We start from the raw sequence: 26,979 nt of genomic DNA on the forward strand, positions 1-26,979 counted from the left end.
GTACTTTTCCATGTGGTATCATGTATATAGTTTGTATCTTTATACATATGGTTGGAGCATAATGACCATTGAATTAGCGCTGTGCTCTAGAACCTAATTAAAGCTACACCACATTCACAATCCCAGGTAAAAGATACAAACTAAACATACAAAACAAAAAAAAGGAACCCTTGATATACCACCCTAGCATTGGTACTTTATTCACTAAGTGATCAACAAGTGCTGTTTAATTTTTTTTTATAATAGTATTGCATTCTTACAAAGGGCATTAACTATGTATCTATTCAACAGATTCTCTACATGCATGATCGTTTGAATGAGCTTGGTTCCGTGATTTACAAAAGACCCTAATGAATGGTACAGAATTTCCAGAGAAGCCTCCTGCTGATTTAATCCTGCAGTGTACACTTAGTTACCTGCTGCATTTTTCTGTTCAAAGAACTCATGCATGGAAGATTATCCTGTGGTGTAGGGCAATTAAAGTCTTTTAGAATAAGTACGTGGTCCAAGGCCACGTGCTGTCCATGAGTTGTGTGGTGATTAAAGGCTCTTGCTGACTAATAAGGCAGTGTGCAGTGTGAAATGGAGTTGAAGAAAGAGTTAGATTGGAAGTCGCTGCTACTGTACTTACTACTGTCTGCATATCTGTTGCTATAAAGCGGTGATGCTGAAACCCATGGTGTAAAATGCAGGACATAATCATAAGATATTCTTTTATCAGCTTTCAAGCATAGCATGGCTTTTGTCTGGCCCGATGGTAATTTTCTGAAAGTAAAGTGTTTAATTTTAATTTACAAAGGAATAGTACAGACACTGCATGCTTCAGATTTTAAATGAACAGGTGAAGTATGGTGGTGGTGGCAGCATTATGTTGAATTACCATTCAACTCTTGGTTGTTTCTCTGACTAAGCGTCTCTTTACCCGGTCACTGACATTTGGTGGATAGCCTCCTTTAGGCAGAGTTAGGATTATGCCATATTCTTTCTATTTTTCAATGGACTTCATGTTACAAAACAAGCTTATGCAAAGCACTGTATTAGCAGTGATTTGATTTAGCTAACAGTCTCTAATATATTTAGTTAATCTGACCCTAGTTCTAGCAGTAACTGTATCAGGGCTTTCTAATCTCTACCTTTGTGACTAGCATAACAGGCGTTATTCATTCAAAAAAGCTACACTGGCTAGCTTGAAGCTCAGAACGGAGTATGGTTCAGATTGGTTTAGACTCACCTGTCTTCCATAAACTAGCAGTAATTATTCCACCCACTGAAGTGGCTATACAGATGACCTCCCCATGAAATATATCTGAACATGAAAGACAACCAGGAGAATAAATCTACTCTTGTTGTGCATAATGTCAGATGGATGGAACTGAAGAATTTAATTTGTTGAATCTGAATAAGTGACATTGAATTCACAATAATATCTTGTGCCTATAGACAGCAAGTGTCTGTATGAGTTCCTTATATACAGCACAGGAAAGAAGGAAGAAAGGAGGAAGGAAATGCCACATTAACAGTATTTTTTTGTCTTTCTGATTTCACAGTCTTTTCACATCTTCTATTCTCTTCAGTCATTCCATTACACAAAATGTGTTGTTTTCATAAAACATATTAAATTTGGGTCTGTGACATTGCGTGCATCATTCTGATGTTAGAAAACAGCATTGTATGCCAAGCGGAAGCTTTATTTGAAACGTGAATCATTATAAGATTTTCCATCTTAGCTGGAGCCATGCTTCTTGGTCCTTAAAAGTGCACAGCAATGTTTATGATGTTCATTTGAGAGAGCTGTGGAGAAAGAAATCAGAAAAGGCTAAAAGTAAAAGGATTATGTGTGTGTGGAATAGCCATTACTTTTGAGCTGTAGTGTTTTTAAAGGCCTGTACAACTGGATAGGAATATCTTACAGTTTTGACGTTGTGGGGCCATTTGATTGATCCCCTTTCTTTTTTTTTATTTAAAGAGTCAAACTTTTTCCCCTTGGTTACTGAGGTTAAGGTTAGGTTTAGGTGTAGCAATGTATCAATTAACAGCATTAATAATTATGTCAATGGAAGATCCTCACAAGTATAGTAAAATGTGTGCGTGCCCATGAAAAAAAAAAAGAGGGGGGTGGGGCATGTTGTGCTACAAATGACAATGACATGACATGAAAACATTGGACGTTTTTATATCTATGATAACAAACCAGAAATGGAAATTTGTTCCGCTGTCGCCAGCAAGACATGTGACAGTAAAGAAGAGAATCTGGATCGGAGTTATGCTAATTTCTTCAGTGTGTGTTTCAGTTTGTGTCATGTTTATTCCAATGAACTGTCATTTGTGTCACCTGCTTCTTCAACTTGTAGCAACAAGACATCTGAAAGGATACACCATATGTTTTCAGCTGTCAAAAGAAAGGTAGAATATGAACTGGTGTGCAGTGGCAATATTTCATAAACACCAACGTGTGTGAACGTGGATAAGTGTACTTCATTATTATAAATACTGTAAGTATCATTCTCAGGGATTGGTACTTTTCCTGACTATAATTACAAATTAATTTTTATACTTGTACCTAAATTTTTAATAACAATTTCAATATTTTTAATGCTTACATTCACTCAAAAATCTCAAATATCCTAATTATTTTTTAACTATATATACAGTTGCAATCAAAATTAATTCAAACCCCATTGCAAATCAGGTTTATTGTCAAAATTTGAGATTGTCAAAATACATTGAGATGAAATTATTGGTACACATTAAATTCATATTCTTTCTTATAGGGCATGTTTGATTTAGTTTACCTAGGGTTAGGGTAAGTGTTAGTTAATACATGAACTAATAAACATGTACTAATGTGGTCATTATTCACACATGAATTCATAAAGCTCACGTTTTGCAGTAGATAAGGTTAATTCTTCATTAGTTTGTGACTAGTACATGCTTTAACTCATCATTAGTTCATATTTTAGTATTCACTGAGGTATTAGTGCACGGTTATTCATGTACTGTTATTGTAAAGTGTTACGGCAATATTTAATTAAGCTAGAATTTGACTTGCCTAACCAGGTTATGTTAGCTACTGGAATTGATGCTAATCAAACCAGGCATTAGCAAATAAAACAGGCTAACTTAGTTAAATATAGCCAGTTAATTTTGCAATGCAAATTAGTGAAACTCACCTGAGCATGCTTTTTTGAATTAGATGGAGTTCATGCCTTCTAGAGAGGCACAGGAGATGCCTCATTTTATATGAGTATTTGCATAGTCAAGCAAAGCATACTGAAGAATTTAACTGAGGTAGGGCCAGGGGCGCTCATCTTCAGGCAGTCTGGTGGCTTGTCAATATTCAAATGTGCATGGATAGCTGCAGCATTGACTGTATTGTGTGGCATGAGAAGGTTATGGCCAGTCGCAAATTGGCAGCATTCCAGATTTATCCCGAGTTATTATTTTTTTTTCCTACAGTGATTAATTTTATTGGGTGCTAAACTGAAATATATGAATGCTAAACTGAGGCCATTCTAATGGTGTATAGTGTATATGCCAAACTAATACTTAATTATAGTAACGAAGTACAACTACTCAAGTATTGTCCACCCCTTCCCTAAATCTGGAGGATTTTACAGCCTGAAATAAACCAATGACTGGTGTTACTAGATATTTAATAAGGATTTATAACATTTAGCTGATTGCTAAGGTTTTTTATTCATCATATTTTGTGCTGGCTAGTGGGCTGGATGCTAGCTAGTAGTAAAGTAGTATATTTTAGCACAAACCACTGGCATACTTTCTGAAAGATACCTAGCGAAAGTGTTAGCTGAAGTGTCACTAATGACCTTTATAAAATTCATTTTTTGCATTAAAAAACAAAAAACTAAATAGACGGTCATGTCATACTTTGTATATAATGTATTTTGTACTGTGTATCACAATACTCTTTCTTTTTTTCTTTTTTTTTTTGCTTGCATAGCATGAAAAATAATACAGGAACATTACGACAATATTTTAGTTTCTAGTTCAAAGATCTTTGGACTGGAACATGATGTTTTTCTAAGCACTGTATATTACAGGAATACTGTAGAACACAGTTCCCAGACGTCCATTTACATAAAGACAGTCTTTAATTCAGCCATAATTACGTCTTAAGAAAAATATTAGATGTTATTCATTTCTCTTCTGTGCTAATGGTGCTGGAGAAGTGAGTGAAAGTGCAGAGTGTGGTGCCAAGTAATTTATTTAATATTTAATAAGCACCACATTCGGACTCCATGGCAACAAAGTTTGGTGTGCTTAATTAAGTGTGTGCGATGGGGAAGGCTCTCTGCACACACACACGCACGCATGCATGCACACACACACACACACACTCACACACACACACACACACACATACACGTGTTTGTCTTCCTATCCTTGTGAAAACCTCCCACTGACGTAATTATTAATTTAGCTAATTAATGCTGTGCCTACACCTAAATCTAACCCCAACTTTAACCTCAGTAACTAAAAAGAAACACTTTGGCTCCTTTTTTTTTCTCCTTTTTATTAATTTATTTTTAGCTGCACACACACACATACACACACGTACACACACGCACATATCTGAGTGTACATCGGCAACCACTGCATCACACCTTCTGAAGCATATCTGTTCCAACCTGCTGGATTTATTCCCCTTTGATTTTTTTTCTCACTTCAGATGAGCTGTGCACTGCGGACTCTCTCTCTCTCTCTCTCTCTCTCTGCATGTGTGTGTGTGCCACAACCAATAAAACTGTGCATTTCTGATTCCATTTTTATTTTCTTACTGTGTGTGTGTGTGTGTGTGTGTGTTGAGATTAGCCAGTGTCTGGATGGCAGTAAATGTCAGCCTTGTCTCATGCTGATCCTGATTTGCAGCCTTAAAAGTTCTCAAAGGCTTTTCCCTGCAGACAATTCTCCTCGAGACAGAGGCGAGAGAGTCAGCTCGCTTATGGGAACAGGGCTGTGGCAGATCTCACACACACACACACACACACACACACATACACACAAACAAACTAACTCGCACTCACAGCCATAGAGAAGGCGAGATGAGGCAATACAGCAAAAGGGGATGACAAAAGTGCAAGAGAAGTGAGAACACGGGAGATGAAAATGGGGTGCAGGATGAAGGCAGGAACAGACAGAAAATCAGGATCAGGATTCTGAGAAAATGAAAGAATGAAGGAAGATTAGGCAATGTATGTATGAAACTGCAAAGTAAAGACAGCACAAGATGGAGAGTGCATACTCAGCGTATAACAAATTAATGGCCCCTGTACATTTTTAGATTGTGGTTGGCTGGTATCGATATTTTTGGCAATTTGCCCTCCCTTTCTCTCCTGCGCTTAAGAAATAATTACTCTTTGTTGCCTGTCGTATGATGGATATTTTCATTCTTCTTGCAATTAAGTTTTCACCGAATGCGCCAAGCCCCACATTATATCATCATTACTCATGTGAGTGTGCATTTACTGTCACTCATATACTAGACATCCACACAATTAGAAGATGCATGAATAGTACCTCAGCCCTAAAGGTGTTTGCAATCATTCTGGCAATTCATAAGGGCTGCTAGGTCATCCCGTGCGGGCAGCAACTCAGGTTTACAAATCAATGGAGAATGCAGGGCCAGAATGCAGTCCAACAGAGTTGAATTTATAAAATAATGCTCACAGAACTCATTCTGAAATCTCTCACAATTGTTAACTTAAAAGTTACGCTTTGAGAAAGAGAGCGAAAAATCACTCACGAAGCCACAGAGGACCATATTGAACCTCAATAAACCAGGCGGTCTTTTCATCCAGGAAGTATTTTATTTATTTATCTGTTTATCTATTCATTCATTTATTTCTCCTTTTGTATCACATGGAGGAATTGATTTTTTTTTCACCCTAATGGCTCTAGTAGCTGCAAGCACACATCGTTTCTTTAGTAGGTTTGTTGCTTTATTCGATTAAATTGTTCCATCTGTATAAAGTTCTGTCTATAAAATATTATTTACAGCACCTTTCACATGACATGCTTTTAGAATGCGCTTAGAAACAGCAGTAAATCATGAGACAAAGGTTAGATTATTATTTATTTTATTTAAAAAACTTTTTCTTAAATATGAATCCTATCACTTTGCCCCCAGAAACACTGGAAAGTTCATTTTCATTCGTAACTAGATATGTGCGTGGGACTGACTTTTTTTTTTTATTGCGCTTGTTTGTTTGATTTTTTAAATCGTGCTTGGGTAGTTATTATTTTTAATATTAATAAGTATGCCTCTCTCTCTTTAGAAACAAAAGTCTGAAAAGAGTCAGACCTGATCAAGCTCCTCCTACATAGGCAGAGTCGAACCAACAGTTCAGTTGGGGGTGGAGACAACTCAGTATGTTTCTGGCTGGATAAGTGTATGTGTTTATTGCTCCATGTTTGCAGAATCTGCCCTGAATAAGCTATTTCACATAACAGATGTTTACATATAGTCCACAAGACATAAAAATAACTGAATTTATACAAATGAACCTTTGTGTATCTTTTGTTTAGAGATCTTATATATTTTTTCATTTATTACTGCCCTTCAGAAGCTACATAAGATGTTTTCCAGAAGACAAAATAATAACAATTTACCACAATCATCCTGTTTAAAATTGTACACCCCTGTGGCTTGAGCATCAGTGAATGTTTGCACCTTTTGTAATAGTTTTGTAATCACAGAATTTTCAACCTCCATGCCCTCAAGGTACAAAATGCAATAAAAAGCATGGACAATAACATGTTCATCTTTTGTTAGCAACAAACTAGCAAGCTTACTCTGATGAGAGATGTACTCATCAAACAGCAAACTGCACAGTCAGTGTTAGAGATTTAACAAGCAAATATGTCTGCACAGTATGTTGATTGATCTAAAGCAAATACTGGTGTGTGTGTGTGTGTGTGTGTGTGTGTATATATGTGTATATATATATATATATATATATATATATATATATATATATATATATATATATATATATATACACTCCTGCTCAGAATCATTGGCACCACTGAAATGTAAGTACAAATTGCAAATCAACCAATTTTGTATAATCAGAATATTTTAATAACATGTCCAAAGTTATTGAACAACAAGAAGGCTTTCGCATAGTGAAATTAAAAATTCAAAGGTCATACACAGGCGAAATCAACATAGATAAAGCACTTCTCACTACACAAAGCGACGGCAGTGATCTGTCACAGGATGGAGACTGATGAGGCTTAAGTACACCTCTGGAAACGTGCAGCCAACCAATCCTATTGCACAAGGCAGGAACAGGCTTGGACAAGATGTGATCATCCAGTGGCAAGCCGGAACGTGACGCATACAGTAGGCGGGGCTGGAGGGGCAAAAGAAACCCATCCCACCACCGACCTAGATACATGAATGGCACATTGAGCAAACAGAAATACACTGGAGAACGTAACACAAGAAGTTCCACAGTCACAAAACTGTTAAGATGCTTCCAGGATGTGGTGCTAAGAAGAAACTTAATGAAAGAAGTCTGCAAAGGTTGGTGCAGACCATGGAAAAAACAACACGCAAGACATCTAAAGAGCTTCAGGCTGACCTGGGGCAATCTGGATTGGTGGTTTCAGCCATATGCCGTACACTGAACCAAGTAAGGCTCCTTGGGAGAAGGCCAAGGAGGAAACCACTATTGAAAGAAAGGCACAAAAGGGCAAGAGTAAGGTTTGCAAACTCTTTTATAGATAAGCCACAGTCTTTCTGGGATAATGTTCTATGGACAGATGAAACCATAGTAGAGTTCTTTGGGAATGCAGTGCATCAGTTTGTTTACAGGCAACAAAATGAAGCCCATAAGGAAAAGAACACCCTACCTGAAGTAACACAAGGTGGAGATTCTATCATGTTGTGGGGCTGCTTTGCTGCCTCTGGTACTGGAGGCATTGAATGCATCAAAGGAATGATGAAATCAGAAGATTACCAAGGCATTTCAGAGTGAAATATGTTACCTAGTGCCAGAAAACTAGGTTTGAGGCAAAGGTCTTGGGTCTTTCAACAGGACAATGACCTGAAGCACATATCTTACAGCACAAAAGAATGGCTGACAAGGAAAGATGGAGTGTTTTATACTGGCCAGCAATGAATCCTGACCTAAATCCCATTGAAAACCTTTGGAGAGAGCTGAAATCTACCATTGCATAAAGGACTCCTGCAAATATAAAAAAGCTTGAACACATAGCAATGGAAGAGTGGCAGAAAATACCAAGAGACAGGTGCAAGAAGCTTCTATATGGTCACAAGAAACATTTAGAGGCTGTCATTGTTGCCAAAGGTTCTGCAACCAAATATTAGTAAAAGGTGAAAATAATTGTGTCCAGCGTATATTCCTGTCTGTATTTTTAATTTCACTATATGAAAGCCTTTTGTTGTTGTTGTTGTTGTTATTGTTTAATAACTTTGGACATGTTATTAAAATATTCTGATTATACAAAATTGTTTCATTTGCATTTATTTCTGAAGATATTCTAAATTCGGGGGTGCCAATAATTCTGAGCAGGACGTGCTACTTTGATCACTTCTGATGCTGTGCACAGCCATGTTGATTTGACGTCATCGAGTGTGAACTCGGAACAAATCATAGTTAGAACTCATAGAAGTCTACCCCGAGTTCCTGAGTAAAAAATTTCAAGTTTAGGGGAGGTTTTCTTCGGCTTTTCCTGGCTGGAGGTCAGGACTGTTTCTTAATTTTTTTGTACCTGGCTGTGATAATTATTTTAACAAATTTAGTCAGTTCTATTTCCCAAAACTTGAACAAACTATCAGCCTGATTTAAATCACCTCAGCCCTGACCAGGCAACTACTAAGAATGAATGAGTAACCAATCTAAATCCAGTGTTGACATTCCTTCCTTCCTTTTTTCCTTGTTACACACTTCTAGTTTCACCCTTTGTCTCTACTGTCAACCTTCCTGGCAAGCTTTTTTTTTTTTTTGTATACATTAAGAAAACATCATTATTTCTGAATAATGTATTCATATGCCCTAGTATGTCTAATCATTTCTTTTAAGTTACAACATAATTTGTTGACTGTTTAGCCAAAGTCTACAAAAAATATGGAATACTGTCTTGCTTACTCTGAACATACATCCACCTGCTTCTGTGTCATTTGAGTTAGATAGGCATGCAGAGACACTCTCCTTATGGCAAACTGAACATCCTGTCATAATCTCACACAATGTGTTAAAATGTGTAAAAAAAAAAAAAAAAAAAACGATTCAGGACAGTTTTAACACAAACCATATGCCACATTGTGACTTTGATATCACCACAACTGTCTTGCTTCTCTCTGATAAGCACTGCAGAGTGAGTGGTTCATATACAGCCAGCTTTCATAAATGTGGAAAGACTAAGGAGGAGAAAAAAGGTTTCTATCTGAAAGACGATTCAATTAGTGGACTGCTTTCCACCTTTCTCTTTGAACGCACACTGCTCTCCTTTTAAACTGCTCCTTCAGTATGAGCCAGAAATCCTATTTGCAGTGATTAGGGGAGAAAATGGAGCTAAAAATGTCTCGTGGCTTTGGGTAAGTACCTTCCTTTGGCACCAACGCAGCATGACAAATCTCTAAAGAGGAGATACTTGATGTTCATTTATGTGAAGCACATTTGCCAAAGCAGAGAGATTTAAAATAAATAAATGAATACCTAAATAAATAAATAAATAAATAAATAAATAAATAAATAAATAAATAAATAAGTAAGTCATTTCATTGCTTGGCTTCCTGATTCTTTGGGAGTTGTCAGGCATTGGCACAATAAATGAGTGTTTTTGTCATAATCATTTGGATAATTGAAAAAGGCTGGGGGAAAAAAGCTTCATGTTTTTCCAGCACCTGGTGTTTGTTTTAAATAGTTATCACTGTTAACAGTTTGAACAGTTTTAATGGCAGCAAGTATTGTTTAACTGATTTTACTGCTTAAGGATTGGATTGGAAGGTTTACTAGTAGTTGTGTGTTCAATGTCCAAAAGCAGCCATTACATGAACAAAGCCTCAGTGGAACAGAGAAGGAAACAGAATGAGAAACAGAATGATTCAGAGGCAAAGGGGACATCAGAAAAAAGAGAGATGGAAAAATGCCATGAAATCTTATGAAAAACAATCAGCAAGAGGAGAGGGAGAGAGTGAGAATGCTGGAGGAAGCTCAGAATGCAAGAAGACTGAGGTTCAGAGTGTATACAGTACTGTGCAAAAGTCTTAGGCGCATGCAAAGAAATGCTGTAGAGCAAAGATGCCTTCGAAAATAATGAAATTAAATGTTTCTCCATTAAAAAAAAAAAAATACTATAAAGAGAAGTAAACAGTAAACTTTGATTAAAAACAGCAGTCTCCGGTACAGTTAGTGCAGTTTTATAAGGAAATGATCTGTAAGTTTTATTGAGTGTCTTGCAGAACCAGTCACAGTTCTTCTGGAGACTTTGACTGTCGCTCTTGCTTCTTATATTTGCAGCAAAACCCAGCAGCCTTCATTGAGTTTTTTTGTCTAAAAAGTGTCTCTTACCACTTAATATGCTGCTTTCTTTACTGACATACAAACATTATTCTGTAACATTTAATTTTGTGCTGTAAAACTAATGTTTGGAAATATAACATGTTTTTGTACTGACTCGATAATGTAGAAGTCATAAAATAAAAATCTATAATAAAGTTTGTACTAAAAATAGAGTGGCTAAAACTTTTGCACAGTACTGTATACCAATAATCTACTGTAAAGGCCAGTGTGAGTCTGGAAACGGTTGAAGCTAGAAGATCTTGACATGGAGTTCTCTTTCAGTAATGAAATCATTACTGCCTCTGTGCTTATACCTGTGTATGTAGATGCTAAAGTACCCCTCTGTCTAATTGTATAGCATTACAAGCCTCTGCATTACACCCCTACTTAATGCACATGCAGTATTTCCACATGTTTCTGATACAACCCTCTGGGTAACATTTTATATTAACAGTACATTAATAATCATGCACTAATACCAGAATTAATACTCACTTAAATATGAATTAATGATGAATTAAGGCATGTACTAATCACAAACTAATGAAGAGCTAACCTTAACTATGACATGACTCATGACTTATGAATTCATTTGTGAATAATGACCACCTTAAGTACATGGTAGTACATGTAGTTAATGTATTAATTAACACTTAGGGGTAAACAAAATCAAGCATGCTCTATAAGAAAGATATAAGAATAAGAATATGAATTAAATATCATTTCAAATTGTTTATATAATTTGAGCTGTGTATAGGGCTGTGTATATAATATAAGCTGTGTATAAAAACATCAGTGGATGGGCACTGGATTACTTTCATAATTTACATTGATTCTCCTTATCGAACGTAGAAAGACACACTAATAATAAACACCAATAATTTCATCTCAACCCATTTTGTGTCATTCTCCTTCCACTTCTCTTCAAATCCCACTGTAGTACTAGGACATGCTCTGGGTGGCTATAGGGCCTGGGGCACTGCTCCTTTGCCCACAAGGGTGAAACTAATACAGTTACATTTATTCATTTATCAGACATATTATCTATTAACATTTAAAACCAGTGTTCTTATAAGATTATTTTTTCGGTCTTTTAGTCGTTGATGCCGCTGTGTTTATTTTGTCTGCTTTACTGCATCTTAGTCAAATGGGTCTCCCGGCTTTAAATCATTAATTATTCAATTATTCATTACTATTATTAGTGCATCTTTCTGTTCGATAATAAAAAATTGGAAAATTTTCACCTTTAATTCATATTCTTTCTTATAAAGCTTGTCTGATTTAGTTTACCCTACGTGTTAATTAATACATTAACTAACAAACATGTACTAACCTACTTAAGGTTAAGTCCCTACCGACGTTAAGGTTAGCTCTTCACTAGTTTGTAATTAGTACATGCCTTAAATTCATCATTAGCTCATATTTAAGTTAGTATCAAATCGGGTATTAGTACATGATTATTCATGTACTCTTATTATAAAGTGTTAGCCACTCTGGATGGATTAGGAATATAAGAAACCAGCCAATAAAACAAGCAGATTACAGAAAACACCAACAATCTGCTGGTAAATATTTGATGCTTATATAATGTGCTCCCACCTAACAGTTTACAGAGTCCACTGTTAAAGGTTATAAAGCTAAGATAATCATTCTCTTTAATTGGCTCCAAGGTAGCAGTTAAACTTAAAAGTAGTGTTCCCTGACCTACGATTGGACTCCATTGACCTTATTAGTTTGAGCTTTATGGTAACGATCAGGCACAGAAGGACCAAAGTCATCATGGAATAATGCTGAGAAGTTGTTTTTTTTTTTCTCATTCATGTGTGTGTGTGTGTGCGTGTGTGTGTGTGTGTTTGTGTCTGCAGTTCTGCTGCTGGGGATCTTTCTATACACACGCTGGCGGAGCTACAAGGGCCTGAAGGAGGGCGTGTACCACGTTTCTGCTCATCACGATGGCTGGGAGGACATCCGCGAGAACGTGCTCAACTATGACGAGGAAGGAGGGGGTGAGGAAGATCAGGTGAATGCATCCTCAATGACTGCTCGATTAAAACTGTTAACAATGCACCGTCTTGTCAATGACTGTGAAAGTGTGCATTTTTTTTCAGCATACCATGCCATAGCCAGAATGTTAAAGTTAGACATAAGTGGCTCATGTCGCTATGACAACCTACGGTGGGACGTCCAAAAAGTCTGACCGAAACACAGTTGCCATGACGGCTCATGTGGAACTGTCTCCACAGCAACCTTTAACATCAGCAGCCCACCCGATCGGGTTTTCATGCCAACTCGAAACTGTTGAAAGCTGAACGTTTCAAGATACCGTGACAGCTTGACATTTTACCCATGACATTTTTTGTGAAAGTGTATGCGCTGGGGAGAAAGCTCTAAAAGTTTATTCTACCCATGATGGGGGGGTGGGGAAGAGAGTGATGACTATAAAGCATTGCCACTGAGTGAGAAGAAATGCCAACTGATGTCAGCAGGTGGTAGATACATTGGTTTGTCTAGGCTATAATTGTACGTCGTCTCATTGCCACATTCAGACAGATGTTATGTGAAACACAAGGTGTAACATGATTACCACATGCACATCCTGATTGCCTTTTGTTTACCTGAGTCTTCAAACAACAGGTAATCACACAACCATACCTGGGGCACTCACACTGCTCTATACATTTGGGATGTAACTGAATACAAATACATTATTCAGAATAAACAGTCAGATATGAAGCTTGCAGACAAGCAAAGACCGTGAATCTATTTACATTGTGACTTCATTCATCCTTATTAATTGCCTGGTCTGGGTTGTGTTGGCCAGGCTACTAGTTTGTTTATATTTAAATTTTCATTTTACATTTATGTCATTTAGCAGGTGCCCTTATCCAGAGCAACTTATCCAGAGGGACATACAGAAGTACTTGAAGTTTCAATAAATATGTCCTCATACTGATTCACTAGGTCATGGACTAAGAGTACTATCAGTCTAAAAAACCCTGCAGTTAGTATAATATAAAATAACCCCACGAGACATGGATTTAATATATATATATATATATATATATATATATATATATATATATATATATATATATATATATATAGCAACATGCTAGTTAAAGTACTATTTTGCAAACTAAGTTCCTAACCAACTAAATTAATTAGAAAGTATCACTTGCAGGTAGCAACAAATATAGCAACTGTGCAAGTAGGATTAAAAATAACAACAATCTGATCCAGAGCCAGAATTCACCGACCATGCTGACAACAACAAATAAACAAATACCCCTTCTGGTTTAGGCCACACCCACTCCAGGTTTAAGTCCAAATACAGCTACAATACAATACAATACAATAATTCCACTATGCCAAAGTATCAGAGTACACCCACTCTCTCTCTCTCTCTCTCTCTCTCTCTCTCTCTCTCTCAGGTGGAAAAACAGGTGCACTCATAGTAGCGTAATCAGGCTTTAGCATTAGTGGCATGAGTCAGGATTTATGTCATTAACGATTAACAGAAGAATGCATTCTGTAATGAAGACACAGAGCCTCTTACGCTGCCAGTGTCTCTTCTTCTGCTCTTATTAGCCAATGGATCAAGAGTTGTTTATGTTACATATTTCATATGCTGACATTAAAAAGAACTGCTGTAGAAAGCATGCTGTATTAACCTTAATTAATGGATATGTCTTTCAAATAAACCTTGTTTATTTCTTAATTTTCTTCTCATTCTTTTCTTCATTTCTCTCAGAATGCTTATGACATGGCAGAACTGCAGAAGTCCCTGCAGCCAAGTCCAGCCCAGTCAGTGCAGTACAGTCGCTCTCGAGCCCTCCATCATTATCACGCCCCCATCCAGCAGCAACAACACCACCTCCATCAGTCAGACCCACCATCCCGAGCTCCAACAGCTACTAGCACTTCCTCTGTATCATCCAGTAGTACAACCGTGCGCAGAGACGTGCCCCTGAACCACGCTCCTGCCCAGGGCCAGTGTGCCGCCCCTGCAGCCGCCCGCACCACCCAGCTTGCCCGCAAGAGCTTGTCCTTCTCCAGCCAGGACCTAGCACGCTACTTATGCGAGATCATCCGAGATGCCGAGCAACACGCAGACTCTGCACCCGCTGACTCTCTTCAGGTGTTCTCTACTGAAGGCGGAGGTTCTCCAGCCGGTTCACTCAGTTCCTTCAGCTCAGCTGGTCTGGATGAGAGCAGCGCTGCTGGACACGAGTGCCTCAAAGATTGGGGGCCACGCTTCGATAAACTTCGAGCACTTTATGAGAGGGCGGAGGCTAGCGACCTCTAAGCGCTCTTTGTATGTGCAGCAGAATGACTACACTTCTGGAAAATTTGAGCGTCAGGGATGGACACAGAATCACAGGGAATTAATTTATTTTTTTTTGTAAAGCCCAACAAGGTCCGCTTTGCTTTCTGTCCTTGTCCGGGATTGTGATTCTTTACAAAACATTTCTCCTGAGATCTGAATGAAACGGAGACAGCCTGGTGTCCCTGGACTATCAATGAGCCACAAATGGGAAATGCCAGTCAAAAAAAATACGCGTCCATATATGACACTTATTCTTGCCCTGCAAAAAAAAAAAAACACTTTTCAGCCGCAACTCGTGGGTGACAGTGAGGGAAAGTGATAGCATCCGTTAACTTTCAGTCCGACTGGAGAAAAGCCTCACACTCTGATCTTTTCTTATGTGCTGTCCTACATGTCTGCATTCTATAAGTGTTTTGAATAAAATGGGAAACTGCTTGGAAATTTAAGATGGGATCTTTTTTTTTTCCTATGGCCTTCCTTGGTTTGCTTTTCTAAACGCGTTTACTACTTGTGCTGTCAAAGTACCTGCAACGTTCATCAGTTACACCCTCCAAACTCGGTCACAGCTTATTTTTTCATTCACACCACACTCCTCATAAATTTTAACTCCCCTTCAGATGGAGGGAAGGAGTGTCTGTGAAAAAAATGAGGAGGATGTAGTACAAAGCACTAAAGAAAATGAGGCTGAGAGCAGGCTTATTGTTCAGCCTTTTCTACAATGTTGGATGGGAATACAAATTGTGCCCTATCTCTTGAGCAGAGTCGGAATACAAATGTGTTTGGGACCCAGGAGGTGGAGGTCCATGTTGGAGCAACCTAGAGGATGTAGATGAGGTTTTTAAAGAGGCCTTTACTACAATGTTTATATGAAAGAGCTAAATACATTTCATGAATATACGTGCATATGTCATTTTTCGAGACTGGTTCACATTATTGGGTGGTGTTGGGACTTGAATTCATATGAAGGAGCTGCTCTCGGTGGTACGAGACTAGTGAGGTTCCACTCCATTTTGCTCCCTTTAGGAAGCATTATGTCCTTAACAAAAACCTGCACAGTGTGTGGCATTTTTACTCCTGGCAAAAGAACTATAACTGGAAAGTGAGTACTTTTTCCCTTTGTCACATCACGGAACCCTGCTGAGAAACCTGATGAACCTCGGTATAAAGGTGAATTCAGCCCAGAACATTTCGAATAAAAGTTGGAGGTAAGCGAACCTCTAGCTTCTGACACTAAGAATTTCAACTCGGCCCATTTTAATGGGTTCATGAAGCAGCACAAGGCGTGAAAGTTTGTTGTGCCGCTTTTTGCCCATCTTAAATGGAAAATAGAAAAGTCACAGAGCCTCCTCCTGTGAGGTCGCAAATGCCAACATTGTACTCTATGCATCCTGAGGTTATGTTTCTCCCCCTCTGACTCTCCATCGTTTTTCTTATTTCACATTCATTCCGGCATGGGTTTTGTTGTGCAGCTCTTAATGTGGAGCATGACAGTGCAGCTGTGGTGTGTAGGAGTGTGCTAAAAGACATCAGAGCGCTAATCCTAATACGAACTGATTGCTCACTGTCATGCTGCAAACCAAAGCATCATGGGAGATGGAGAAGTCGGTGGAAAAGTCGTCACTCTTATTAAGGATCTCAAAAGTGCCAATTTTTCCAGAGGCAGCAACATAAACTCGGAAACGGTACTCGCGTTTTCACAGACAAGATAAAGGATCCAACAGGACTGCTGTTCAGATTCATCCTCATAACACGATTGAAGAGGGGGGAAAAAAAGTTGTGAGGTGAAAATAACATTTGAGAGACACAAATGTTCTCCCAGGTTTTCTATCATCTCAGACAGATCAGTGTCATCTTAATTTCACAAACATATTTTTTTGTGGTGAATATATAGTACTGCATATTGTGAGCTGTTTTTACCTCATTTGTACATATCAAAGAAACTTACTGCTTTTCAAAGAAATATCAAGATCCCATTTGAGGAATATCAAGATATCAAGCTTCTGCTGTTGAACGTGAGCTTGTATTTTATCATTTTCCTTTTTTAAAGCATATTTCTTTCAGTGGATGAAAATATATTGACGTTTTGCATTTTTCTTTCTCAATGAATAAAGTTATTTACTACTATTCTTGTTTCAGTGTTATCTATCTCTATATCTGTTTATTTTTCAAGGCCACTATTTAAGTTCTTTCTCTTGTATTAATGATTAAATGTTTTCTGGGGGAGAATTATTGTAATTGGGCATATTGGTCAAAATGCAAAACACAGAAAGCAGTATCTGTAAATTTCATTAGGAAATCTAACATGTGGCAGGGAAGTGGTACTGCATCATAAAACACAAGAGCCTATTAGGTTCCAATATGCAAATATCTGTAGCATGATGATGTGTCTAAGGTTGAGGTCATTTCCAATTGGCATATATAAATTTGCATACACTCTGAATTGCTTGATTAGGGTAAAATTGTGTGTGTGTGTGTGTGTGTGTGTGTGCCTTATTATTTAATTTAGCATTCAATACTGAGGGAAAATGGGGGAAAAAAATGAAAAACCTCACAAACGATAATGAGCAGTGTTCAGTTTGTAATCGTTTGGGAAGAATAACAATGAGATGTTTTCTTTATTAGTGCCTGCTTGAGCTGCATATATTTAAGATGTCATGGTGTCTGAAATTTGAACAACGAAGGAATCAAGATGGAGCACTCAACTAACAAATCCTTTTATTAGAAAACACAAAAGGTAAACATTTAAGCTTTTATATGAGGATCTTTATAACTACTCGTACACTCAAAACATTACAGCTTTTACAAGCTAGTGCAATTTAGCACCTTCATTGAACAATGCCCGAGGATCCAAAACAAATATAATGTCCCTTTGCCATCCTGACAAGTGAAATAATGATCTCAGATATACGACTAAGACCCTGATTTACTACCAGACCAAATAAGACCAAATAAGTGCTAAAATCTCCAATAGCTAACCTACTGGGAAAGTGGAATGCCCATTCTTATGTTTTGATTGGCCAGAAATTTTTTAGCCTAATCAAATAGGCTACAAAAGTGATCAACATAATAAAGTAATGGTGAGCAAGTTGGCTAGATCAGATGAAGCAGATGAATGGAAATTAATAATTATACAATCAAGTAGCACATAGTATTTATATAAAAAAGTAACGTCATGAAGGCTCATAATGCCTGAGAGCTGTGCTGTTCTGTTCTCATATCACACATACTGTACAAGATACTGTACAAGATACTGGATAGCATCTTTATTACCACAAATACACAACTGTGTTATAGAGTCACACAGTGCTACATGTAAAAAACTAATAGCCTGTACACAAAATCTGATTATCCCTAGTGATTTGTTCACCCTTGTGGATAATTACACATCACATTAAATACAGGAGGCGAAAACTGTTCAAAATACAACGTGAAAGCAAAATAAAACAAACAAATGTAGTGCTGCCCTGCAAAAGCTATTTTGCATAATAGATGTTTATATATATTCCACAAAACACAATAATGACTGAATTTACACAAATGAACCAGTTCAAAAGTTTACATACACTTAATTCTTAATACTGTGTGTCGTTACCTGGATGATCAATGACTGTTTTTGTGATAGTTGTTCGTGAGTCTCTTGTTTGTCCTGAGCAGTTAAACTGCCCACTGTTCTTCAGAAATATCCTCCAGGTCCTGCACATTCTTTGCTTCTTCCAGCATATTCTGCATATTTGACCTCTTTCCAACAGGAGCTCTATGATGTTGAGATCCATCTTTTCACACTGAGGACAACTGACGGACTCATACACAACTATTACAAAAGGTGCAAACATTCACTGATGCTCAAGAAGGCGACACGATACATTAAGAGCCAGGGGGTGTAAACTTTTTAACAGGATCATCGGTGTAAATTGTTCTCATTGATCATCCAGCTAGCCACACACAGTATTAAGAATTAAGCGCATGTAACGTTTTGAACTGGTTCATTTGTGTAAATTCAGTTATTATTGTGTCTTATGTCCTATATCCACACATATGTTATGTGGAATAGCTTATTCAGGGCAGGACTAAATAAAAAAACAAAACAAACAAATGAACATTTTACAGTATGTAAGGCATATGTAAACTAATGACCTCAACTGTAAATGTGAATAAGAATCTTTTCACGAATAAATGACAGATATCTAGTTCAAACTCACCATAGTACTGTTAAGCTATAATTCTGAGATACTAAAGTAGAATTTCGATAAACACTCCCCATATCAAGGTTTCTTAAATGGATATATTTTGCCTTTCACAAATTCGGTTGTATTAATTTGCCTCTGTAACTGTCAACCCCACTGTGACTTTTAGGTTAGAAAAATCACACTGCAAGTGTAAAACAAACCCATTTGTAAAGACACCCTGTATTTTGCACTTCTAGGTAAAAAAAAAATGCCACAAACTGCATATTTGTTAGGGCAAACACATAAAATGAACATATTATTTTGCTAATTCGAAGAACACCATCCTCCACAGAGGCGCTTATTAAATCAGCTTGCACATTTTGACACACGCACACCTTTAGTAAATCAGGGCCTCAGAGCGTTAAATTGAAATGTTCCATTGTAATCAATGCCGTGAGTGCAGTAATAAAACACAGGGCTCTCGTACCTTATCTCTATCATAACACACAGCTTTATTTCGACCTGCTGATTTCACACAGCATGAACTAAGGATCTCTTTATGAAATGACCAAGCGGGTCTATGTATGAATGTATTCCACTGAGGATTTCTGTTACAGATGTTGTGAAGAACATCAAAGAATTAATTTAGGGCATGATGATGCAATCCATAACTGAATATATTTCAGTAGCACCCTAGGCCTGAAAACAGGCCAAAGAACACATTCAAATTAAATTGCGCTGAATTGTGCTTAGATTTTGGTTGCTGCAATGAGCTGATTGGGAAAATGCTTGCAAATAGCAAATTCATAAAAGACTTAGTAGACTTAATGGAACAATAATAATAAAAAAACAAAAACAAACAAGTAACACCATTAGTTTGGATTCGTTTCTTGCAAATAACACGCAATATATTACACCACCCTGTATATAAAGATTTTTTGTAGCCGTTTCACACTTTAGATGCGTCATCTATGCAAGTGAATGTCGTATATTCGTACTAAATCTACCAGCATTTGTTAATTCAGTTAAAATCTTACACAATAGTCTTTACATTAAAAAAAAAAAAATCGAATTCATCGTTCTTCTGCCATCGCTCATGGCAATGTGCCAAGCACTAAATTATACTCCAGCTAATTAAATGGAACAAAAAAGCAATGATATTCACAGTGCTAGAGCCGTTAGGCATTACAGTGAGAATTTATGGCACTTCTGCTGAACCCGTGATCAAGTCTGCCTCTTATTAGTCACTGTTAGAAGAGCAGCAGATGTACGCTTGTGGACATGTGCATGGAAACGTGCTCCGACAGTGAGCTATGACTCCAGCTACAGTGTAATGACAACAATTATCCCGATAGTTCAGACAGATTCTCTGACTATCACATGGAGTTTCTTTTTTTTTTCCCTTTTCTTTTTTTTTTGTGGAAACCCATGCCACATCCCCCCCCCCCCCATCTCATTCAGAACATGACAAATAGAAGAAAAGTGTAGAGAAAACAGAAGGACATAGTGTAACATGCTTCTGTTCAATAAGTATGTTTTAGTAACATATGTGTAAACATGTTTAATGCATTAGATCATGTCGAGGGAGTGAGGATGAAGGAAAAACAGATGGTGAGGGAAAGAAAAAAAATGTTTTTTCATCTCATGTTCACTCACTGTCTCGCTTGCTGTTCTTTAAACATGAGCTCCTGTTGCTTTAGAGAGTCTCATACACACCCCACATCATCCGCCTGCACTGGATTAATCAGGTATCCGTACACACACACACACACACACACACACACACACACACACACACACACACACACAATACACTCCTACTGTGATCACTCACTCACTAAACATTCCTCACAGGCAGCAACGAGGCGGGTGGCTGATTTGGAGGAGGCACTGTCCTTCGTCTACACACCCCCATCCTTTTTGCCTTTCTTCTTTGATTTCTTTAACTTGTAGACATTAAAAGTTTTATTGTGAAAGACACGGGTGAAGAGGGTGGAATAGGGCGGATCACCGGTCTTTATTGCTTGGCAAAACCGTGGGTGAGATGCGGGAACCAAGTCAGGGTCGTTCTCTCCAGGTCCGTCCATGATCTGAGGCAATAAATAAATAAATAAATAAATAAATGGAGCTAAGCAAGTGAAGGATAGGCAAAGAACAAAACATGATAGGGTGTGCTGTTACAGGAAATTAATCAGTGATAGGATGGTGTGATGCCACCTTTAAGTTAATTATTTACCGATAACAGCACATCCTTGAGGTGTTCCTCTTGTACTGTTGGTTTATTAATAAACAATATTTAATTTATATTCATATATTTGATCCGTTTATACGTAAAATGTTGCGGAACATCCACAAGACAAAGTTAGTTCCAGGTTACAGTGCAAAACAGTCATTTTCTAACCAGCTTATTTTTTTTCTCTCCCTTGAAATTAATGACAAAAACCCTGCAGCTGCTCATGTTAGAGAGAAACTGGAAGTTCTCTGACACTCGAAAATGTTAAATAAACATCTCCTCACATGAAACATCACCGTGAATTTAAAAGTTCAGAACCTTCTTATGTCATAATAGTTGAGAACAAAGAAAATCTTGATGATATGTTCACTAAACCCATTCATAGTCTTTATGAAGACACCAAAAGTTATCAGCCATTATTGTTTACACTGTGTTAATTGAAGCATGAAAAAATGCTTGCGTGGACTCTGATCTTTCTTTCGTGGGTATTCACAGTAATACAGTGATGAACTTATACTAATTTATTCAACTGAGCATCATCAACATCATTTAAATACTGAAAACTCACAGAATATACATTATACATCAATCTCAACTTGAATATTATTAATTATTAATATTAATTAATTATTAATATCATATTACATTATTACATTAATATTAGAGCAATTACTAATGAGATATGTTAAAGAAATCTGACAGTAAGTTAACAATGAAATTCACTCAGCTGGGCGTCCACCATTACTCAAAGCTTATTGGCTGATTTCGGTCATGTGACTGGACTGGACTGGATCATTTTGTCATAGCATGGCTTTATTTTAAATGGGAAATTCTGTGACCCTGATCTTTCTATCATCCAAGTACATTTATAAGATCCTTCTTCGATGCTCACTCAACAGCCATGGATACACAACTCCAAAAATACAGTTTTGTGATCGTTTTTTCATTGTGGTCTTCGAATGATAACATATTAGAACAAGAGCATTAATACAGTGCTCTCCACTAATATTGGCACCTTTCGTAAATATGAGCAAAGACGGCTGTGAAAAATTGTCTTTATTTTTTAACTTAAAAAAAAAAAAAAAAATCACAAAAATATTCTGCTCTTATGGATATCAAACAATTACAAACACAGCACAGGTTCATCAAAATAAATCAATAAATAAATAAATAATATATCTTTGTTAAAAATATAGGGGTGCAACAATTACTGGCACCCCTATGAATTCATATGAGAAAAATATATATTCCCATTCATATTTTATATTTTTTTAGTATACCTGGGTGACTAGGAATAGGAAATCTCTTAACCATAACTTCCTGTTTCCAGGGGTATAAATATGAGGTAACACACAGGCCAAATTCCCTTAGTCATTCATCATAATGGGTAAGACCAAGGAATATAGCTGTGATGTGCAAGAAAAGGTTGTTGAGCCCAAAATGGGAAGCGGCTACAAGAAAATAGCACAAGCATTGAAAATGCCCATTTCCATCATCAGGGCAATAATTAAGATGTTCCAGTCAACTGGAAATGTTATGAATCAACCTGGAATTGAACATATCTATACTGTCTCAACGCTCTGTGAAGAGGATGGTTCAAGCGGCCAAAAAGGATCACATCTGGAGAATTGCAGAAATTAGTTACGTCTTGGAGTCAGAAAGTCTCCAAAACTACAATCCGAAGTCACCTACATCACTACAAGTTGTTTGGAAGGGTTCAAAGAAAAAAGCCTCTACTCTCATCCAAAAACAAACTCAAGAGTTCGTCAGTGTGCCAGACACTACTGGAACTTCAAATAGGATCGGGTTCTATGGTCAGATGAAACCAAAACAGAGCTTTTTGGCAATAAACACCAGAGGTGGTTTTGGCGCACACAGAGAGTTAGCCATTTGGAAAAGTACCTCATGCCCACGGTTAAATATGGTGGTAGCACTTTAATGTTTTGGGGCTGTTTTTCTGCCAGAGGACCTGGACATTTTGTCAGGATACATGGCAACATGGACTCTATCAAATATCAACAGATATTAAATGAAAACTGACTGCCTCTGCCAGAAAGCTTAAAATGGGCTGTAGTTGGATCTTTCAGCAGGACAATGATCCAAAACATACATCAAAATCAACACAAAAATGGTTTAATTGGTTGGACCTCGAGATTTGAAGGATCTGGAGAGATTCTGCATGGAGGAATGGTCTCAGATCTCTTGCCATGTATTCTCCACTGTGCTTATTTCTATAATTGTTCATTGGAGATGTAACAAGTCTATGTAATGGCTCTAAGGCAACACTCACACTCTAGGTTCCCCTAGCTATTTTATTTCATCTCATGTAGAAATCTGGTACTCCTTATAGATTACAAGCCACCTAAATAAAGAATAAATGCCATTTTCATTTCCTTTATTATATTCACTATAGTATTTAAAAGGGGCTTCAAGTAAAATGCAGCGAAAATGTAGCATGTAAATTAATTCTAGCCAGTGATGACAACTAGAAAAACAACATCTGGGCATAGTGGTAGTTAGCTAACTAGCTAGATTGTTTGATTGATTGATTTTTTTTGTATCTACCAGTGAAGAGCAGCATTAAAAATAATACAAAATATTCAAAGTAAGCTTGAATTAATAATTGGCAGTTCTTTCATTTTTCCAGAAGAAAAGATCACAGTTCATCATCTTCTTTTCTATTGGTTCATGCTTGGAGTGTGAAGCACAATTTACTGTTACTGGAATTGACCTCTGTTTTTACATTGGATGGGACATTCTGCTTAATCCGTATGCCCATTTTAATCTCACATGTACTTTTAGGCAGAAATGAAAAAGGAAACGGTTAAGTGTGGATGCAAGCCAAGGTTGGTAGGGTAACACACAATCTTTAGGGATGAGACCTGGAACAATTCCTAGGTAATTAGCCAGAGGCTCATGCACGAACAAAAGTTGATACATTATCAGGAAAGATGCTGACCTACTACAGATTCCCTACCTACTACAGAAATTGAATTATAAAGGAATAAGGAATGTCTGGAGATTAGAATCATTCAGAAATGAAGGAGTTGTTGACTGTTCATGTCAAGGACGAAAATTTTCAGGGTATGAGTGGTACAGTACAGGATGCATTATTTATGAACGAATTGGGAACACAGCATACGCAGAAAGATGATGCACTTGATAAATAAATTAAAGGGTTTGAAAAGTAAATTCCAACAAATCCATTTATTCATAGGTTTGTAACACTTAAGCCAAGTGTGTGTGTGTGTGGGAATGATGCCAATACCGTACATTGGAAGTAGAAGTATGCCGATGATGTCTCTGGTATGGAATGTGAAAGACGTTTAAGCGAGTAAGCTTTAAATGTGCTGAGGAAATGGTGTTAATTATAGCTAGTTTAAAATTATATATAATTAGATGCAATCTGTTTCATCTGTACTGATTTTCAATAAAGATAAGGACATTTGGCCTAAAAGCCTCCAACTTTTAAATAACAAAAATTAATCAGACCATTCACATGCCAAACACCAGTATCAGAAAGACCAGAGGCACCAATTTGAATCTAAACACACTTCACCTGCAACACTATGCTGGAGCTCCATCGAGCCTGTCCAGAGATATCTATAAAGATCGAAATTTATTTCACGTGTTTGTATAAGAAATTGCATTGCATTTAATATGAAAACAAAGTGAAGAACGCATGCTGTGTACGGCACCACATCCGTTGAACAAGACAGTCTGGAGAAACCCCATCTGCCAATGATTCATCTAGCTACATCAAACGAACGAGGGATTTTTTTCCCCCTGACTGAGTCGTGAACATCAGAGGAGGTGAGATGCACAACTTCCATCAAATCTGTAATGAAACCCTTTCAAAGTAGTCTCTGTTAGCAGTAGGAGTGATGTCTGTGAGACCTGATGAGATTTAATGACAACTAAAGCAATTTTATGCTTTATTCTCACATCATGCTTAGCTCTATTCAGACATATTAACACTTTAAAAGTGCAATCTCAGCTTCAGGAATTTTACTGTCTTATTGCTTGGTGTCTATGAAACATATAATAAGCGATATTTACCATGCAAATCATGTGCATTTGTAACAAAATATTGCAGCCTATTTTTTGAGTCCATTAGTCATAAATATGACCGACTAGTCATGAATATTCATAAGCAGACCCTGCACGTTCATGAATATTAATTAGCTGATGCACAGAGCTTCTGATGTAGAACACGAGGAAGAAATAGGGCAACATATTCAACTGTAAGAGCTTAGAGAAGTTTCAGACCAGTGATTTTATTCTACAGTTTATCGGTAGCAACTGACATGAGTTTGGAGGTAATGTCCGCTTGCTCTTGTAAATCAGTTAGCTAATAGCAGGCTCTTTGAAAACCTTTCCTGTCAAAACAAGCAGAAACAGTCAGCATTGCAACCTGTTGCTGTTCCAAACCTATACAGAAATGTGCTGTTTGAATTAGCTTGTTACTGTAATTAAACCCAAGTCATTTAAAGGGGTCATATTATGCTTTTTAATGTTGTCCTTTTTTTGGTTGTGTAATGTACCTGTTTGTGCATGTATAAGATCTGCAAAGTTACAAAGCTATAGTCTCCCCCAAAGGGATTTATTCTATCTAACAGAGAACACTGCTCCAGACCTGCCTAAAATGCCTCAATCGAAGTCCAGATATTACTTCCGCAAACGTCTACGTCGCTATGTGAAATATTAGCATAATTCTGCCCAAAGGCAGCCACGAAGAAAGAAGGCGAGGCTTCAGTGAATTGTGTTGGCGCCATGTCGTGGAGACGCTGTGTGTTTCGGTGCGAAAGCAAAACCCTTTTGATTGGCCTTCCGAAAACGGATGAACAGTTACTGTTTATTTATAACGCTGTCCATGAGCAGTACAACCCAAACGTTGTACTGGGAGAGTACAAGACAGGCTATATACGAAGGCAACCCCTGAAAAATGAGCAATTTCCACTTTGTTTGGACAATCTTCTACATCTGAATCAGAACCTGTAAGTAAGTTTGATTATTTTATTAAGTATCTGCTATTGACTGTTCGGAGTTTTGTGTTGTGGCCCAGGGCTCCTTTGTAGACCTCTACTAACGTGTTAGCTAAAGTTTTGATATCCAGCTGTGTGAATTTTTACCTATAAACGTGCAGAGTAACACACATTCCCGTGACACGGTTACCTGTCTGTATTTTGTGTCCTTTTGTCTGTCAATTTCATAAACCAAATTAAACCGTTATAACATTGTATCTGAAATTCTAAGAGAGTTACAAAATAAAAACTTACCACTGTGAAATGTTCTGCTCAAGTCGTGTTGATCTGCTTAATCATCTGATTTTCTGAAACTGACTTGGGCTCGAACTGATATGGTAAAACCAACAACATTATTAACTGTGTTGCTTAGGAACTAAGAATTGCTTTAGAAGCCTTGAAAGCTGAAGCTCGCCATTATGGTAAGGGGCATTTCATTTCCGACACACGCTTGAAGTTTTTGGCCAATCACAACGCAATGGGTCAGTTGGCCAATCAGTGCACTCTGGGCTTTTCAGAAGGCGGGGCTCTGGAGAAACCGGAACTCAATAGAGAAACCTGGGAATGGAGGTACTGCAATAATGTATAGTATGTGAAAAATAATGTGTTTTTAAGCATCAAATCATGTTAACCTATTCTATTACACCCAATAAACAAAATAATGAACTTTTAAAAA

General features: G+C 37.4%; 2 protein-coding genes across 4 annotated transcripts in view; one reads left to right on the plus strand and one right to left on the minus strand.

The window, feature by feature from the left end:
• Positions 1–15,131, plus strand: part of si:ch211-186j3.6 (neural-cadherin) — a 270,148-nt gene extending 255,017 nt beyond the window's left edge. The window contains exons 32-33 of the mRNA XM_053617155.1: positions 12,419–12,573; positions 14,305–15,131. Coding sequence (XP_053473130.1) covers positions 12,419–12,573; positions 14,305–14,859 — 710 coding nt within the window. The 3' untranslated portion in view covers positions 14,860–15,131. The remainder of the gene's footprint in view (positions 1–12,418; positions 12,574–14,304) is intronic.
• A 5,373-nt stretch (positions 15,132–20,504) lies between these two features.
• dpy19l3 (dpy-19 like C-mannosyltransferase 3) overlaps positions 20,505–26,979 on the minus strand; it is a 64,640-nt gene continuing 58,165 nt past the window's right edge. For all 3 annotated transcript variants that reach the window (XM_053616526.1, XM_053616523.1, XM_053616524.1), the window contains one exon: positions 20,505–21,136. In XM_053616526.1, coding sequence (XP_053472501.1) covers positions 20,948–21,136 — 189 coding nt within the window. In that variant the 3' untranslated portion in view covers positions 20,505–20,947. The remainder of the gene's footprint in view (positions 21,137–26,979) is intronic.

The sequence above is a fragment of the Ictalurus furcatus genome, chromosome 27, assembly GCF_023375685.1.
Source record: "Ictalurus furcatus strain D&B chromosome 27, Billie_1.0, whole genome shotgun sequence".
NCBI lineage: Eukaryota > Metazoa > Chordata > Actinopteri > Siluriformes > Ictaluridae > Ictalurus > Ictalurus furcatus.